We start from the raw sequence: 16,635 nt of genomic DNA on the forward strand, positions 1-16,635 counted from the left end.
CGCAGAATATACACCAGAATTTCTCCATTTTCAATTGTAGCGTCATGTTAAAGGAAGTATCAGAATGTACTGCATTTTTTCACACAACTACCTCTATTTTACATATCCATCCATCGATATTTTTTCTTTGACGCATCGAATAAGTGACTGGGAAAATCCCCGCGGCATCTGCCATCGAGGAAAAATGGAGGCAGATTACCGTAATGACTGTAAAATATTTAAATAGTCCCATGCCTCTGCTTTGAGATGCCATTTGAATTTACATGATCGCACAGTTGGTTGCGAAGTTACGATAATGAAAAGTCTGCAACCGCAAATCTATCGGCGACGACAGCATGCGCCACTATTGGGTTAAGCCAAAAATCATGCATACAAATGTTTTTACATTTAGCTGTTTTCCTCCTTACATTATTTTAGCAACCTGTTGTCATTTTGTTGAACCACTTTCCTGGTAGAAAACTTAGGAAAACCGATTACATGCTGCATCGAGTTTATAAATGCGTTTGATAAATGGTCAAATATATATATCGCGCTTTTCTACCTTCAAGGCACTTAAAGCGTTTTACATCAAGGAACCACTCACCCGTTCACAGTTGAGGTGGGTTAAGTGTCTTGCCCAGGGACACAACGCCAACTGTGGGTCAGTGGATCTTGCGCCTCTACCAACCATGTTTATGTCGAGAGCAGGATTTGAACCGTCGACCTTTGGATCCGAGGCCAGAACAGTTACAGTTGCATCTGCATTAGGGGAAAACTAATTGTGCACAAATACACGGAAGAGAATCTGGTACAGCCTTTTTAAAATTGCAAAAAATGTTTTCTTTTTTTTTTTTAATGTCACTAACCACTATCACAAAAAAGAAAGGAAGAATGGAAGAATGAATTGCAGCCAGTGCGTGAATCCCTGCGGCACAAATCCATGCTAATGAGTAACCTGTTTGCCTGTCCACACTTATAGGCTATAAACGCCAGCGAACGTGTAGATTTATATTACGCTTTACCATAACAGCGACTGCATAAGGATTCCAGAGACGCTCCCCGCTCAGCCACGGGGCCCTTTTATAATTGTATTTCATCGTGTTCTATTTCCTGGGGCTTGTTAGATCTGATTCATTTGTTTAGCATTTTAATGGAGGCTATTATTTTTAAGGCAACATTATCAGACTTTATTGCATTGTGTTATTTTTACGGCTGTTTTTATTGCTTGCGTTACTCAGATGTATTACAAATGGCGGCCTCACTTCTCCGTGGAGTTTACCAGTTTGAGTGAACAGGTTGTGAGTTTGTTAGTATCTGGTGTATTTGTGTGGGCCAATTTGAAGTTGTACAGTGTGGGTTTATGCATCGCAAAATTTACAAAAAAAATAAAAAAAAATAAAATAAAATAATAATAATAATAATAATAGTTGAAAGTTGAATTATTTATTTTATTTTATTTGTTATTTATTTTCATTTTCTTTATTGCTCTGAAAAACACACCTATGCGTCTTTGTGAGCAGGCTTGCATCTCCACAAACATGACTCTTATTTAACCTGGAGGAGGGCCTGCTTGATTCCATGGAAATGTTTTTCCTTTGGCTATAATCTTGGAGAACTTTCCAAAGTATGTTTTTTTTATTTACCATTTCCATGGAGTCATGCAGGTGATGTGCCACTTCCAGAGCGTTGCATACTGAACCTTTAATTTAATACATACTGCACTTTTATTTATTTTATTTAAGAAAAAAAAAAGCCAGAACTGCAGAATTTTGATACTATTCTTTTACTACATTAAAGTCACAAGCAGTGTAAGTGTGAACATGACAGTATTCTCTTATTAACAGAACAATAGCAAATGTATCCTCACCTGTGTTTATACTTTAAAGAATTGCATAAAAAATATTACAATTTGTAAGTGCCTGATTCAATTTGGCGATAGTACTGCTAAGTGTTCAGATACTCTTGAACTGTCTGCATATGCTCTGTTAAAAGCTCTTTGCATAATACCACTCAGTCTGAGTTCTCATGGTGAACGGGCACCTGCTCCGAGTGGATAAGAGTGTTTTGGGTCAATGACACTTAGAGATGTAAAAGTCTACTTATCCCAACAACCACGATACAAAGATAAACGAACGAGCTGCATGGTGGTTACTGAATGGGTTAATTGGAGATGGTGAAGAGGAGATGGGGAGGCTGATGGCTCTGCTGCTGCTGTGGAAATAGTGTAAAGAGGCATTGTTGATTTGGTTTTAGATGCCTTTAGATTCCCCGAAATGTCCAATTACAGATATGAAAGTTGTTTTGTTTTGGCGTTGAACCCAGAACTTTCTTTTTGTGAGACACTAAACAACCACGGCCTATTTACTTCTATGGGGTATTAAAGAGGAGGTATTTTACTTCTATGGGGTACTACGTTATGAATTAAGTCTTTTTTCATGCATTTTTAGGGGTATTAAAAGTGTAGTTATTATGACGTCAACTACTATAGTATGTGCGCCAAGTATAAGTTAGAAAAAAACATCTGTAATCTATTGTTTTAAAGTCCTGGCTAATCTGGAGCAAAGATCCATATTTGGAAATCCGAACACGACTATCATAGCAACCAAAGAGCCAATCAGAAGTGAGCACATTGAAAGTAGCATGCGTTCCCGCCCTTCCTGATGGTTTGGCACACTGTCAATCAAACGTGTTGGGAATTGGTTCACTTTTTGTGTTATTAATGCTCATAGCTCGATTTATGGTTGAAACTGCAAAATAAAAACATCAGGATCATGTAGAATGGGTCAATACGAACATTTTAAGACCAGAATTACAAGGCTCACACCAGCAGTTAGCGAGAGGGGCGACAGTTTTTCAGTAGAAAGCAGCAGCTAGCGGGTTAGCTTTGTCCATTTATACACAGTCTATGATCTAAATTTAGGATTCAGAAACCGAATTTATCCTTTATTTAGCACTAAACTCTGACTAAAAATCACAGAACCCCTGATTTATAAGCACAATAAAACACAATTCAATATAAAATCCATTGAAAACCCTGCACTGCCTCTCCCTCTATGCTAAATGGTACTTGACGACATCATTGCCAGGAGACACATTGACATAACCATTTTGCAGGGACATCTGGCTGTGTCATGGTGCGCACATCCAGATCCATCTTTGAGAGGTTAATGAACTGTGCGATGCTGGTTTAGGGGCGCGCTGAGCTGGGCGGGTGCTCTGAGCCGGGCGGGTGCGTTGGGCTGACGGGGGCGCCCTCGTTGCCCTGTGTGAGTGGGACAAGTGCGCCATCTGTACAGCTCCTAGGGCAGGGCTGTGTGCTGTGACGAATGGGAGCTGGTAGATCTGAATGGACGTAAATGTGTAGAATGAGAGAGTTATTGGGATGATGATTACGACGGGTGGGAAGAAGATTGGTAATTTATGCTACTATACTACGAAGCTCTTGTTGAAACTGCTTAATAATGGGATTATACTGTATATTGCAACTGTCTACTTCAAATCAAGACTGCAATCTGTGGTATTTTATAACCAAAATGCTGTGGAACATTAGGCCTGTCATCATTACACATTTTTATACCACTGACACATAAACCCAAGAGCAGATTTAAACCACGAAAACTATTCTAAATCGACAATATTGTTAAAAAATCATGAGCTGCAATAAATAAACAGAAGAATGAAACAAACACTTAAGTACCTAGTTTGCATTGGTAATGGGTCACTTTTTATGGCTTAAATCTCATCATATAGAGACAAAAATAAGCAAAAGTTTCCCAGTAGTTCAAAGAAACATGGACACACAATAAATATTGACCCCAAAAACAATTGCTCCAGCTTTCATATACTGAACATCAAGTCGATGTTGTGATTATCGTGACAGGTCTATGCAACATTTAGTCAAGAATTTGCCTTGTTTTACCCAACTCAATCTACGGAAAATGTATTAGCCTAGATCAGACACATTAAATATTTGATACGGGCTTGTTAAAGTAGATTTTCAGAAATGTACAGTAAAAAGGTTTTGTTTAAGGTAATATGGTTCAATTCACCTGGAAGCTTGAGGGCCAAGAAAAATTGGACTGAGGGCCGCATTTGTCCCCCGGGCCACAGTTTGGGCATGCCTGGTCTAGATGTTCACACATAATGCTGATTTATGCATTTATAACAGTGCAAGGAGACTCTGAAAGCAAAGTCTTGCCCAAGAACACAATGGTAGCTTGAATTGGCTGTAGAATTTGCCTTGCCTAATAACCTCTTGTTTTCCAAATTGCATTTCGCTCACCTATTTTAGAGCTCAAAACCACTAAAGTGAATCACCACATTAAAGATGAATGGCATTATCTGATAGAAAATAGGCAGTTTGACTTATGAAAAAGAGAAATTATATGGAGTTAATGCGATTGACTGAGATTCAAGAGCAGGACCGTGCCTCAGCCTTCACATCTATCCATATCCTTTATCATATACCATTGTTGTGAAGCGACTTTTGTTATTTCTTTTGGCTTGCATATGATTTCGATGTTGGTTTCGCAAAGTATTGTATTTTCCCAATTCCAACTTCCTGTTTGCATTGCATATTTATCTAACTGTTAGTTTCTTGTCTTGCAGGTCATCTCTGCTCTATCGCGGATCTCCCACCACAGCATTGCACAAATCAAAGGAATCAGGTATTTATTTACTTATTTTTCATTTCTTTTGTTGTCCACTTTTACACTACTGTCATCCCATAACCAATTTAAGCACCATATCCACTGGATTATCGAGACCGAGGCAACAATTAAGATCTAAATCTCATTAAAAAAAAAAAAAAAAAGGTTTTGTCCATTTCGCATTCTAGGCAAGCCAAGTATGCTACAGTATTTGGCAACCTGTCCCTCCGATAGCCTTACACTTACCCTGAGTAGTCATAAAAACATACCATATTTTCATAGAACGTTTCAGGAGAATCCTCTTTTCAGGTTGAGAGGGGACGTTTGATTTGTCTATTCTCGTGGTGCGGAGCTTGTTGGCACCACATAAAAGGCCTGGTTTATGCGTCAGGGTAACGAGCCGGGGGAGCGTGCCCATTAGGAGCAGTGCCAGGAGAAGACAGGAGCAGGCTCAGGGGAGAGAGGCCCCAGAAGCTTTATTAGACAAGAGGGAAAGAAAAATGATGGTTTGCACTAGTTAAAAACGACAAAATCATTTCAAGGACTTTGGTTCAAATGATGCGTGAATGAAAACATATTTTGGCATGTAGCAAAGAGCTTAAATTTACTACGTACAGTGATTTATGTTAGGTGTTACATAACATCTGTGCAGTATTGTTTAGGTTAAAGAGTCACTCCCCCCTCGCAGCGCTATGACAACGCAGTCGGCATGTGTCCCACTAATGAAACTACTGCCCGTCGCATCAGGTTTGTGTAGTTGTAGTGTATTGTTTTGTATCATACTTTTGTATATTTATGAGAAATTACCAGGCGGGATCATGGGCGATGTAGGGTGTGGATGGTAATAATAATAATGATAATAATGATAATAATAATGATAATAATGATAATAATAATGATAATAATAATAATAATAATAATAATAATAATAATAATAATAATAATACATAAATAAACACATACATAAATACATAAATAAACAATTAATAAAATAAATTGTGACTAAACCTGGAACTATACTGGAACCTGGTCTATACAATTATTAGTTAAAAAGATCCAGTTTTAGGCCCATCTTTCAATGTTGCTACCTAGATGTGAACTTAGGTTTATGGTCTGAACCTACCTGGATAATTTTTCATGTGCGCTAACATTCAAAAACTGTCCAAAATCAAAAACAGAACCTTTGGGCAGTGAGCCAGAAGACTGACTTCTCTGCTACTAATATTATTCCACGATAAAAAGTGATTTTCAAAAGATTACTTATGGAATACCACAGGGATCAATATTGGGACCACCGCTATTTTATTATAAATGAACACTTATTTATATATTTATTAAAGAATATCTGGTCATACTTTATTTTATGGTATGTTTTAGTATGTAACGTGTAATAAGATAATAGTATAATTAAAAAGTTTAAAGTTAAAGAGTTGTATTAGGTTGTATTTAGTGTTGTTACCTCCAAAGTTATTCCTTACTTATCCATTCCGAGCATCCTAATTATTCACTGCAATGAGTTTATAAGCATTTTTCACAACTCCCAGAGACCAGACCAGAGTTTTGCCATTACAGTAAAGCTAACAACAACTGGCATGCTATCAGTACACTTCCAGATTATTGGACAGTAAAAAGCTTTATAATTAGATGCAGACAGTACACATATTTTGACCTTGATCACCGTACAATATATCTCTACTGGGCCTTAAATCCATCAGGCCTTTTAACCAAAAAGTACAAAAAAATGGTAATGTTAAAGACAATGTTACCGAATGTCACCTAATGACAATTTGGACTGATCCATTTCTGTACAGACAAAAAAAAAATACACGGATTATGATGAATATCTCATAAACTCAATATTTGTAACCTGTTGAAAACCAAAACAAGGAATACCTACTCTTATAAAAGTTAATAACCGTCCACTTATTATTATCTTTATTATCTAGTATGGAAAGTATGGAAAGGAAATGAGGTTGGGTCTATCATGTTTCTGTTTCACAAATGTAGACGCTCCCTATTGTAAAAAAAAAACCAAAAAACAAAACAAAACACATGTACAATAATGTCCCTTCTGGAGCCAGGACTATACTGGTTAAATATATGTAAATAAATAAATGAATTAATTAATAAAATGTTCTTCTGAGTTCACTGTTGAATTGGAACGGTCCACACAGAGCCATGACCTCCACCCTTTTTCTGCACTTGGGGAAAACATATTAAACCTGTGCCGAGTTCCTCTGCAGCTGACCTCAAAACTCTGCAGCCAAGAACTTAGTCATCAAACTCCAGAGAAATGTCCTAGAACGTTTTTGAGTTCCAGTTGACCATGTGTTATCTTGCAAAGTACTTTTGTAATATTGCGGTCAGATAAATTGCTGAGGCTCAACAGATTTGGGAAACATTTCTTGACAGTATTGTTATTATGTTTAAAATCAACATTGGGTTCACAGTGCACATTTTAAACACATCCATGAGCATTGACACATGAGACTGTGACTGAAATCTGAAGTGATATACGAATACACAAGTAATTCGACGTGCTTTACAGAATACGAAAGACATTAAAATCGCAATACAACAAATCAAAACATTAAGTAACTTGTAGAGGTCGAAATTATTTCGCAGGGTTTGTAGATCGTATGGCATCTGCATATCAGTTCTCAGCACAGGACATTACATAACCTATATACTTGCATCCTTTCGCCAATACGTTGTCTTTGTGTCGCATCAAAATATTCTAGGAGGCCTGTCATTTAAAACTGAGCTGTGGTCAGAAAATAAATCTAAGATGGAATGTGCTGTTGAACTGTCAGATTGTAGATTTATTGACCTTGTATATGGTTAATTACTGGGACTCTCCACATGAAACAAAACCAAAAAAAAAGTCCGAAGTCTTCTCTGTCATCACAAATTGACTAATTAGTGAAAATATATTTTCACAATAGCATCACAAAGTGGTGCCATTGTTCAAACCCAAAGATGTGGTTGTTGCCAGTTGAAAGCACTTTAAGCTATTAGATTAATAAGGCCAAGTGAATCTCCAATAAATAATAATGAGATGGTTCAACATTTGTGGATAATAAGTTTGGATATTTCATTCAACAGTTAGTCTCCAGTAGCGCCCCGTCCTTCAACTGAAATTATGAAATTAAATTCTAAATGTGACTACAATACCCATTAAATTGTTTGTTACTTCTATTAGATTTTTGATACATTTTGCACATTTTTATTAGATTTAAAGCTATCAAGGTGTGTTTTTTATTTTCATTCCATGATTCAAATGCCGAGGATATTTATTTTATTAGAACAAGCTCCAGAAATGCTCCAGAATCTTTGCCATTGCCTTGAAGACTACAGCTAAAGACCCTTTACATAATCAATATAATCTCTCATATGTGAAAGGTTTTGACTTCAGACACTTAAAGGAAACATGTGTAATACAAGGGACGGATTTTTTCCATGTATCCGAGCAAAAATTTGTCCTACCCCTGTACAGTTATATTGTAAAAGTAACTTATGTACAAATATTACTAACATATAAGAATCCATTAACCCCTGACTTGCCTATATGCAGAAAGTAAATGTCATAACCTACACAACATATAACATCAGCACATACTAGCATTCCGTGACACATGCGATTTAACCCTATGCGCCCTTTATAATGTCTGTCACCCACGCACCGCCGCATCCGCTCCTCGGGCTGTGTTCTTCCTGGTCCCGAAGGTGAAAGTTCGCGTCACTCATGGTATGGTTCACCGGGCTGTCCTTGAGAACCCAAAGCTCGTACACAAAGAGTAATGGACCTGCTATTCACAATGTGTACCCAAGCAGAGGGGAGCAAAGCAGATGACATTTTAGTGGCATGGATATCTGCTGCCCATGTCAAACCAGGAAGTAAAGTTATAAAGTTGACCAAAAAAAAAAAGACAAAAAGGTAATATTCTTTAGTAAAATCTTAAATATAATGATCTTAACTGTGTTTGCGTAATGATTAAAATGTCCTATACACAAAATTGACTCTTGTGAACTTTAAGCCATGTTATAATGGTGTTACTGCCTTCAAAGACATAACTGGTGTGTTTACGTAACACTTTATTATTAGTCTGTCTACCTCTCCATGGCTCAAAATGCTCTGGTCCACCTTGTGATGTCATGAAGTAATAGTTTTGAAGTTAACAGCTACCGTTTACCTTTAGAAATTGGCAATTCCGGGGCTGAAATGATCCAAATGATTCTAGTGAAGGTGTCTGGAGTTTCAAAACACAGCGGAGCACTTCCTGTATCACCACATGATGACATCACAAGGTGGAACAGAGCGTTTCAGTTTGAGAGAAGAACCAAGCCTAAATATGCAGGTTTTGTGTGTTAAGCGTGAGAATGAAAAAAACCCCAAACAACTCCAGGTGTGTTTTTGATGAGGAAACATAACATAGATCAGAAAATAGAGTAATACAGGCACTTTAATTCCTTTAGTCTAGTACATTTAAAAGTGTACAGCTAAACGATGCTTTGTACATTATTAAACCTCACCTCCTCAGTCAGTCCATAGTCCCCACACATCCATAGAGTTATCGTGGTGGTCCTGAGCTTGTGGTCCGGTGCCTATGGGCCTGTCCATTGACGTCCCAGTGCATTGCATTGATCCTGCCTTTAAAGTGTGCTGCTCTAATGGCCCCCGATAGTTCATGTCACTGTCACTGTGTCAGCAAGAGGCTACTCCGCTCAGAACCGCTGAGTTCAACACAATTCAAAGGTCTTGTGTAACTTTGCAACATTGGCTTATTTTAGCTTTTAAACATGTTATAGTGTTGTACACTCATTATATACGCCTAGAGTTTTGTGTTGAATTCCTTAGTCATCCAGTGCTAATCTTATAAAAGTAGTATCGGAACTAGATTAATTTGAGGAAGCATACTAAAACGCCACATTCACAGGATAGAAACCCACCTGAGGGTTTAGATATAAGAAGACCACATGGTGATATCAAAAAGTACTATGATGTATTGTTGAAAATAACACTCTATAGTTAATTTGTTTTAATTATTATTATTATCATGGTATCAGAATCAACATTGAATATCGAGTCTATTCCTTAGTATCAAAATTGAGTTTGAAATGGTGGTATCCTGACAACAAAGCAGCTACTCTTGTTTAATACACTGCTAATTTTGTGTATTTCTGCTGTGTCATTGGGCACAACACTTCACCTACATTTGCTATACTGTCACAGTGGTTTACACCTATGATACTATATGAATGAGTGAATGGTTTCTCTCTTCACTTTATGCTCTGTGTTACTACTATATGTTTCTTACCAGCACTGAGAAGGGAGAGTGGATAAATATTCACTTTTTTGTATTTTAAGGTAGAAAAACACCCAGACATGGGCAAACTATGGCCCAGGGGCTACACATGGCCCTTTGGGTTTATTAATCCGGCCCGCCGAACGTGATCAAATTATATTAAAATAGGTAAGGGTAAACCTTGTTTATTTAATTGAAATTTTATAAATTAATTATTAATTTCAATTCATTTTTGTAAACCCAAAATCACAACAGCAGTTGCCTCTTAGGGCTAAACATGGGAATTAATTAGTTAGAAAATCAACATTGAAAGAGAAACAGACAAACAAATTAATCAACAGAAAACAAGCAAATGAAGAACAGTCCCAGAGCGCCCCCTGTCCTTAGACTCTACTTCTCGACAAGGAAAAACTCAAAAAAATTTAATTAATACATTTGAAAAACAATTTGTACAATAAGCCTTGCATAATCATGCTTTGCTCCATGTTACAGGCCAAATCTCTTATGTAATATATTCATATATATCCTGGCCCGGCCCCTCGGTCAAATTTTAGAACCCACTGTGGCCCGTGTGTGTCGAAAAGTTTGCCCATCCCTGCTCTAGTCTGTGATTATTTTACGGCAGTACATGGATTGCAGTTTAGTAGTTCATAGTTATTTTCCAGGCGTCATTCCAGGCAAAGCAATGTCATTCCCTCCACCAGAAAAGTTACATAGTGTACCTTTAACCCACAGAAAACCAACCAATCAATCAAAATTAAACATGTCATCTTCTCTCAACTAAACGACTCAAATTGTTCTATTTTTAATTTCAGTTTTTGTTCATTACATGCATGAAAAATTCTCAGTTTGAATTATATTTCAATAGAAGGCTTAATTTCACTTGTGAATAAGGAGCCAGTGCATATCGTGACTTTCTGTGTTAGTCTTTTTTCCCTTGAATCCTCTGAAATCCTCTTTGGTTTGGTCTCTGTCCCGGGACATGACCTTGGGCTTTCTCGGCTTTAATCCGGACTCATCTGCGTGCTGTTTCTGGCACAGCCCAGTGTTTTCTGCACATGTCACTACACTGTCCTGAGACCACCCCATATGTAACCTTCACCTCATGGGACCCCCGGGATCTGCTGGTGCTAAGGTTCACCTCCCTCCAGCTGCGCGTGGGAGTTTGGGTGGAGTAAAGGCGGATAAGACGCGAGCGAGAGGACAGAAAGTTAATCCTGTATGGTATAGAAAATAGAAGATGTGTTAATATATCTGTCATAAAAAGTCAGTTGAGTGCTGACTTAATTAACATAAATAAATATTGGCACAGCTTCAGTATAAAAGCAAAAGTACTTGCTGTAAGTCAGGTTTACAGCAGTAGTAGTGCAATTCAAATCTTTAATTTTAATTACCTTGCAGAGGATGATGAATTCCCATATTTGTTGAGGTCTGCGTTTGGGCTCAAGCCATTGCTGACCAGTCCAATCTCAGAGCAGCGTTGTGGTTTGGGCAGAAGCCAAAGGTGAAGTGACCAAACTAATCAGAAAAAACATGGCGATGCTGACAGCCAATTTTAGCAGCAGTACTTAAAAAAAAATAAAAAAATAGTGCTTTCTCTGAATTGGAAGCAGCAAAAGTTGGATTTCTCTCCTTTGGGAATGTTCATCTTAATGTTTTTATTTTTCCTTTTTCAGCTTTGTGATTTTCCGTTTAGTTTTGCCAGGTTACAGATTTAATACAACTCCATAAAAAAGGCAAGTTTTAGTTTGGATTGATGCAAACAGTACATCAATCCAAACTAGTACCAGAATTACGATATTAATTCATTTTAATGGAAGCAGATCAGTTGGTTTACTATGTTTTTTTAATATGTGTTTAATTATGTTTAAGAAGCTCGTCTGAAAACTCATTTTGTGAGAGGAACGATGAAGGCTAACAATTATTACTTTTTGTTCATTCAAATTTCCACACATTTTCCCTTTGTAATCTAAATAACACTTAATAGTTTAACTTAAAAAACAAGCTACTTCTATTTTCAAACTAATTGTAAGTGCAAAAACCAGCTCGGCTTAGTTGTTCACAGTAAACTTGCACCAAAATACATTGTAAATATTAGATTACAAAGAAAAATATTGTTCTTTTTCATATTTGACATCCAATTCAAACCATTCTCTAAGCAGGCACTTATTCTAATGCTCCTCTTATTTTGCATCAGTGCCTCAGTTCATCAAAGATCCCTGAGTATCTTTACGCATGACCCTCAAAAACGCAATGTACTAAAGTTAGCCTGCACATTAGGCGCACATATGACATGCTAATGCCTTACTCATAGTGTGTGCATAATTCATGTATGTGACACAGAACCCTTTGGCAGTGAGGTTGTGTGGACACGTGCGGTTGATGTACAGGACAGTACGTTAGCGCACTCTTGAGCCTCAAGTCCAACCTGCTTCATCGGAGAGTACAAAAAAGACTGTTCAGCTGTGACAAATCCTGGAGAGACGAGACATAAAGTGGAGTCAGATTGTGTGTATATGGAAACTGTGGCAACTCAGGTTACACTAGTTTGTCTACGTGATGAACAATTCGGTCTCCTATGAACGAGGTCCTGGTAGAGAAGAGGACCAGAACCAGAACTAGAGGCCATTCAGCTCCGAGTCCCATTCTAATGCACTGGAGGCTAGCGCTGAGTTCCCCAATACTGTGTTGTCTGAGGCTCAACTCAATAACTGTTCCTCAAGCCCTCACCGCAGCCAGAATGGAAGACGCCGAGGTAGTGGTGACGGACATCGGAAAGATTCAAAGTGAAGATTGCCCATGTGAGTTTTCAGACCTCAAAGACAGCAAAGTCCAAACATACATACATGGAACCTGTGGCCACTAAGGAGACACTAGTTTATGGTGAACCTCAATCAATCCTCCAGAACAACCAGAAGCATAGCCCCAACAACTAATTGCTTCAAAGCCCCTGCCCAGAACATTGCTGGCCAACACTGAGAACCCCAATATCGAGTTGTCTGAGCCTTAACTCAACAAAGATATATCTGAGGGTTTCGTAGTTTCCAGAAAGCAGAGGAGGAAGAGTAAAGCTATTGATGTTGTATTGACGAGAATGTGTGTGCCTTAACCCAGACGTTATACCTCCGGAAGAGAAAGACATTGAGGTTCAAAAAGATCAATCCCCACTTTCACCACCACCACCATACACCCACTGCTCTCTTCTTACTTCCCTCTCCAGTTTTTATTTTCTTAAATGGTGAAATGCACAGGATTCGGCAGCACTGCATAGTCATTTTGGCAGAAATGGGGAGAAAAAATGTTTAAATCTGCTGCTTGGTGGACTGATCTGCAACTATCCGTCAAACGTGCTAACTGTTGTGATGTCATTGAGCACCAAAGCGGACTTGTTTCTTTTTTAAGTCATTTTAGATTAATATTGCGATTTAAAATGTGCAAATCATAACATAATGAGCCACAGGTGTCATTGTTTATAGCTATACAGGAAGACACAAACACAAAAGGTCTTTATGTTTAATCTACATGATACGTTGATGCACTTTAACAAGCTAAAGAGAGAAACATGGAGAACTTGCTGATGTAATATTGCAATTTTATTTTCAACTGACTTTACCTTGATTTTTACACTATATCTACAGAACTGCTTCATTAGGGTCCAAAGAGATGTCTTAAATTGCCTAGTATTTTTACAACACTATACTGTTCCAAACCAATATTGTTGCTAAGTGCGCTGAAGTTACTTTTTAATGCGCGTTTATTGTTGTCCATTTGTCAGGGCAGCTCTCAGTGAGATTATAAAGCTTTTGTTCATTAGTGCACACACGTTGATTTATTTTTACTCGGGTGGAGCCTTAAAACGCCAGTCTCTCCGGCCCCTCTACACCCACTGACAGGAAACACAGGACACTTCATCACAACAGTATAAAGTTCACATGGAGGCTCTGTGTCAGGTATATGAACCCACTATGGGCCTCTAAAACTGTGGTGGTAGGACAAATATAATTTATCATTTAATCCCCAAGTCACGTTTAAAGGTGTACTGAAGAACTTTTGTGACGCAGAGAACCTGCATGTATTGCTTTGCCTACAATGTTCCCTGTGGTATTTAATATGGATTTAATTTGTTTAATTTCAGGTGTTTTTTGTACTCAAAAATGCATGCATTCTTGTGAGTAGGGTTGCCTCTCCACTGATCTGACGTGTAACTTGACCTGCCAGTGTCACTACAAATGTTTAATGCCGTACTGTGGCGTTGTGTTGTAGCAAAGTGGATAGCACTTTCACCTCATGGTAAGAAGCTCTGAGTTTGACACCCAGGCCTTTCTGGGCAGAGTATATATGTGTCTCATCGTGCACAATAGGTGAATGTTCTAAGGTAGTCACGACTAAACCGAGCTCAAGATCTGGAAATGGGTCCCCGAGCCCTGCACTGTGGCACCGACCATTACTGACTGGTTGCCCCAGCAGCATTGACGGATGGGTCAAATGCAACAGGACAAATTTCCTTATGTCAACAATAAAGGCTCACATTAACCTTAACATTCCTGGCATAGCAATAACAAACATAGAGACAAGCAAGTTACGTAGTGCACCTTTAAAATCCATACACAATCATATTTCAAGATAGCAGTGTATTTCTATCTCCTCAGCTCATATGCTACAGTCGCAAAGTGCTGTCATTGGACATGTATAACTGATTCAGTTGGACACAGCTTTCTATAAGTACATTTCATGTCAATTAAACATTGTGTTTATCAAAGCCAGTTTACTGGAATACTATGTCTTTACATTTGCTATAGTAAGGGTTTTATCCAGGTGCTCTTGTGGTTGAGCATCAGGGTTAAAGCAGGACAGAGGCACTTATGGGATTATCTTGGTGAAGGCCCAGTGAGATGAAAACGCATTGTTGTTTCTTTAAGAAATTATTAGCCATGAATCAAAGGCTTTTTAATATTTTGTACTAAATCCCACAAGTGCCTCTGTCCTGCTTAAACATTGTGTTTGTTTGGCTGTTTGGTACCAACTAGCATTCATTGTTTACTTGCCCTTTCAAACTAGCCCCTATTAACTACAACATAACCTTTTCAAGTTGGACAACTGCACTCCACTTTTGTCTGTTGTCCTGAAACTTTATCTGCACTGTGTTTGAGAATAACCAGGAGACCTCATCAGCTGCGCCCTGATGAAATTATAAGCGCGCTCGGATTGCACCTGAATGTACCATTTAGAAGAAATGAAAACGGCTGGGATGGGACTACCACCCCTCTCCAGCCAATGCAAACCTGCACTGTTCTCCACAAACTAATGCGTAATTAAATTTGGCCCACCGGGACATTAATAACTTCTAATATAATGCACATTTCATTGGAGGGGGTCGTGGATGTGAGGGTGTTATGGTTCTCCTGAGCAGGTCTCGTTCTGTGCAAAGGCTCATAAAGGGAAATGTGATGGTGCCATAAATCACAACAGGCTATTGTGTTTGTAATGTTGTAGGAGAAAGTAGATAATTAGCTTTACAAAATGCACTTTCTAATAGAGTTACAGATTTGACAGGGGTTTTCAGTGTGCTGGAGATGGTGGAGCCTTGTTCAGTACTATCCCCTTGTTCAGCACTAGATTTGGTTCAACGCATGAGGCAGGACCTACAATTAGATGCATCGCTACGTGCAAAATTAGTCTTGTCCTAGTATTGTAATTCTGGAGATAAACTTACAGGAATAGATCTAGCTTGCATTCAAAACATTCGGGATTCCCTATAGTTCAAAGGTCCCATATTACGCTATTTTCTGATCTATGTTATTATTTTTCCTCAAAAACAGACCTGGAGTTGTGTTTTGTTTCATTCACATATGTTTAAAACACAAACCCTGCATATTTAGGCTGAGTTCTTCTCTCAAACAGAAAACACTCTGTTCCACGTTGTGATGTCATGTGGTGATACATGAAGTGCTCCACTGTATTTTTGAACTCCACCTTCACTAGAATCATTTGGGGGATTTCAACTGGAATTGCCAATCTGTTGACATGAAAACTACCACTTCATGACATCACAAGGTGAAAAAGAGCATTCTGAGCATTGGAGATGTAGACAGACGAATAAACCAGGGTTACTCAAACATTTGTGAATGAAACAAAACACAACTCCAGGTCTGTTTTTGAGGAGGTAACAACATTCTAAAATGGCTAAAAGGTCACAGGAGTCAACTTTGCATAATAAAGGACTTTTATCACGGAGCTGGAGGACAGATCAGATGCCCTGGTGGAATTTACTATTAGAACTGTCAGACTGCACATGTATTTACCGTGTTTATGATATCTCTTCTCTGTAATTACTGTTATTATCCACATGACACAAACACTTATATGAAGTTTAATGTTTTCCTTGTTAACAAAAGTAAACATTTTTTCATGATAACCTCAAAAAGCGGTGCCATTATTCAATCCAAAAGATGTGATTGTTTTCAGTTGAATGAACTTTAAGCCATGAGTTTGTGGAGCAAATCCCAAACAGATAATAATAAGATTCAAGGTTCATTTGTGGATTGTAAGTTTGGAAATTTCTTTCAAAAACAGTGAATCTCTCATAGATTTATACAAGCCCCTGCTCTACATCTGAAATTATGACATCAACAAATTCTAGAGCACAAATGCAACCTATTGGGTCCGACCTGCCAGTGGGACTGAGTTTGAACCAGTCACAG

At 38.2% G+C, this 16,635-nt stretch overlaps 1 protein-coding gene across 3 annotated transcripts in view; it reads left to right on the forward strand.

The window, feature by feature from the left end:
* vav2 (vav 2 guanine nucleotide exchange factor) overlaps positions 1-16,635 on the forward strand; it is a 354,595-nt gene that overhangs the window by 242,481 nt on the left and 95,479 nt on the right. For all 3 annotated transcript variants that reach the window (XM_055225679.1, XM_033976209.2, XM_055225680.1), the window contains exon 3: positions 4,588-4,646. In XM_055225679.1, the coding sequence (XP_055081654.1) occupies positions 4,588-4,646 (59 nt within the window). The remainder of the gene's footprint in view (positions 1-4,587; positions 4,647-16,635) is intronic.

This window comes from Periophthalmus magnuspinnatus, chromosome 12 (genome assembly GCF_009829125.3).
Source record: "Periophthalmus magnuspinnatus isolate fPerMag1 chromosome 12, fPerMag1.2.pri, whole genome shotgun sequence".
Classification (NCBI taxonomy): domain Eukaryota; kingdom Metazoa; phylum Chordata; class Actinopteri; order Gobiiformes; family Gobiidae; genus Periophthalmus; species Periophthalmus magnuspinnatus.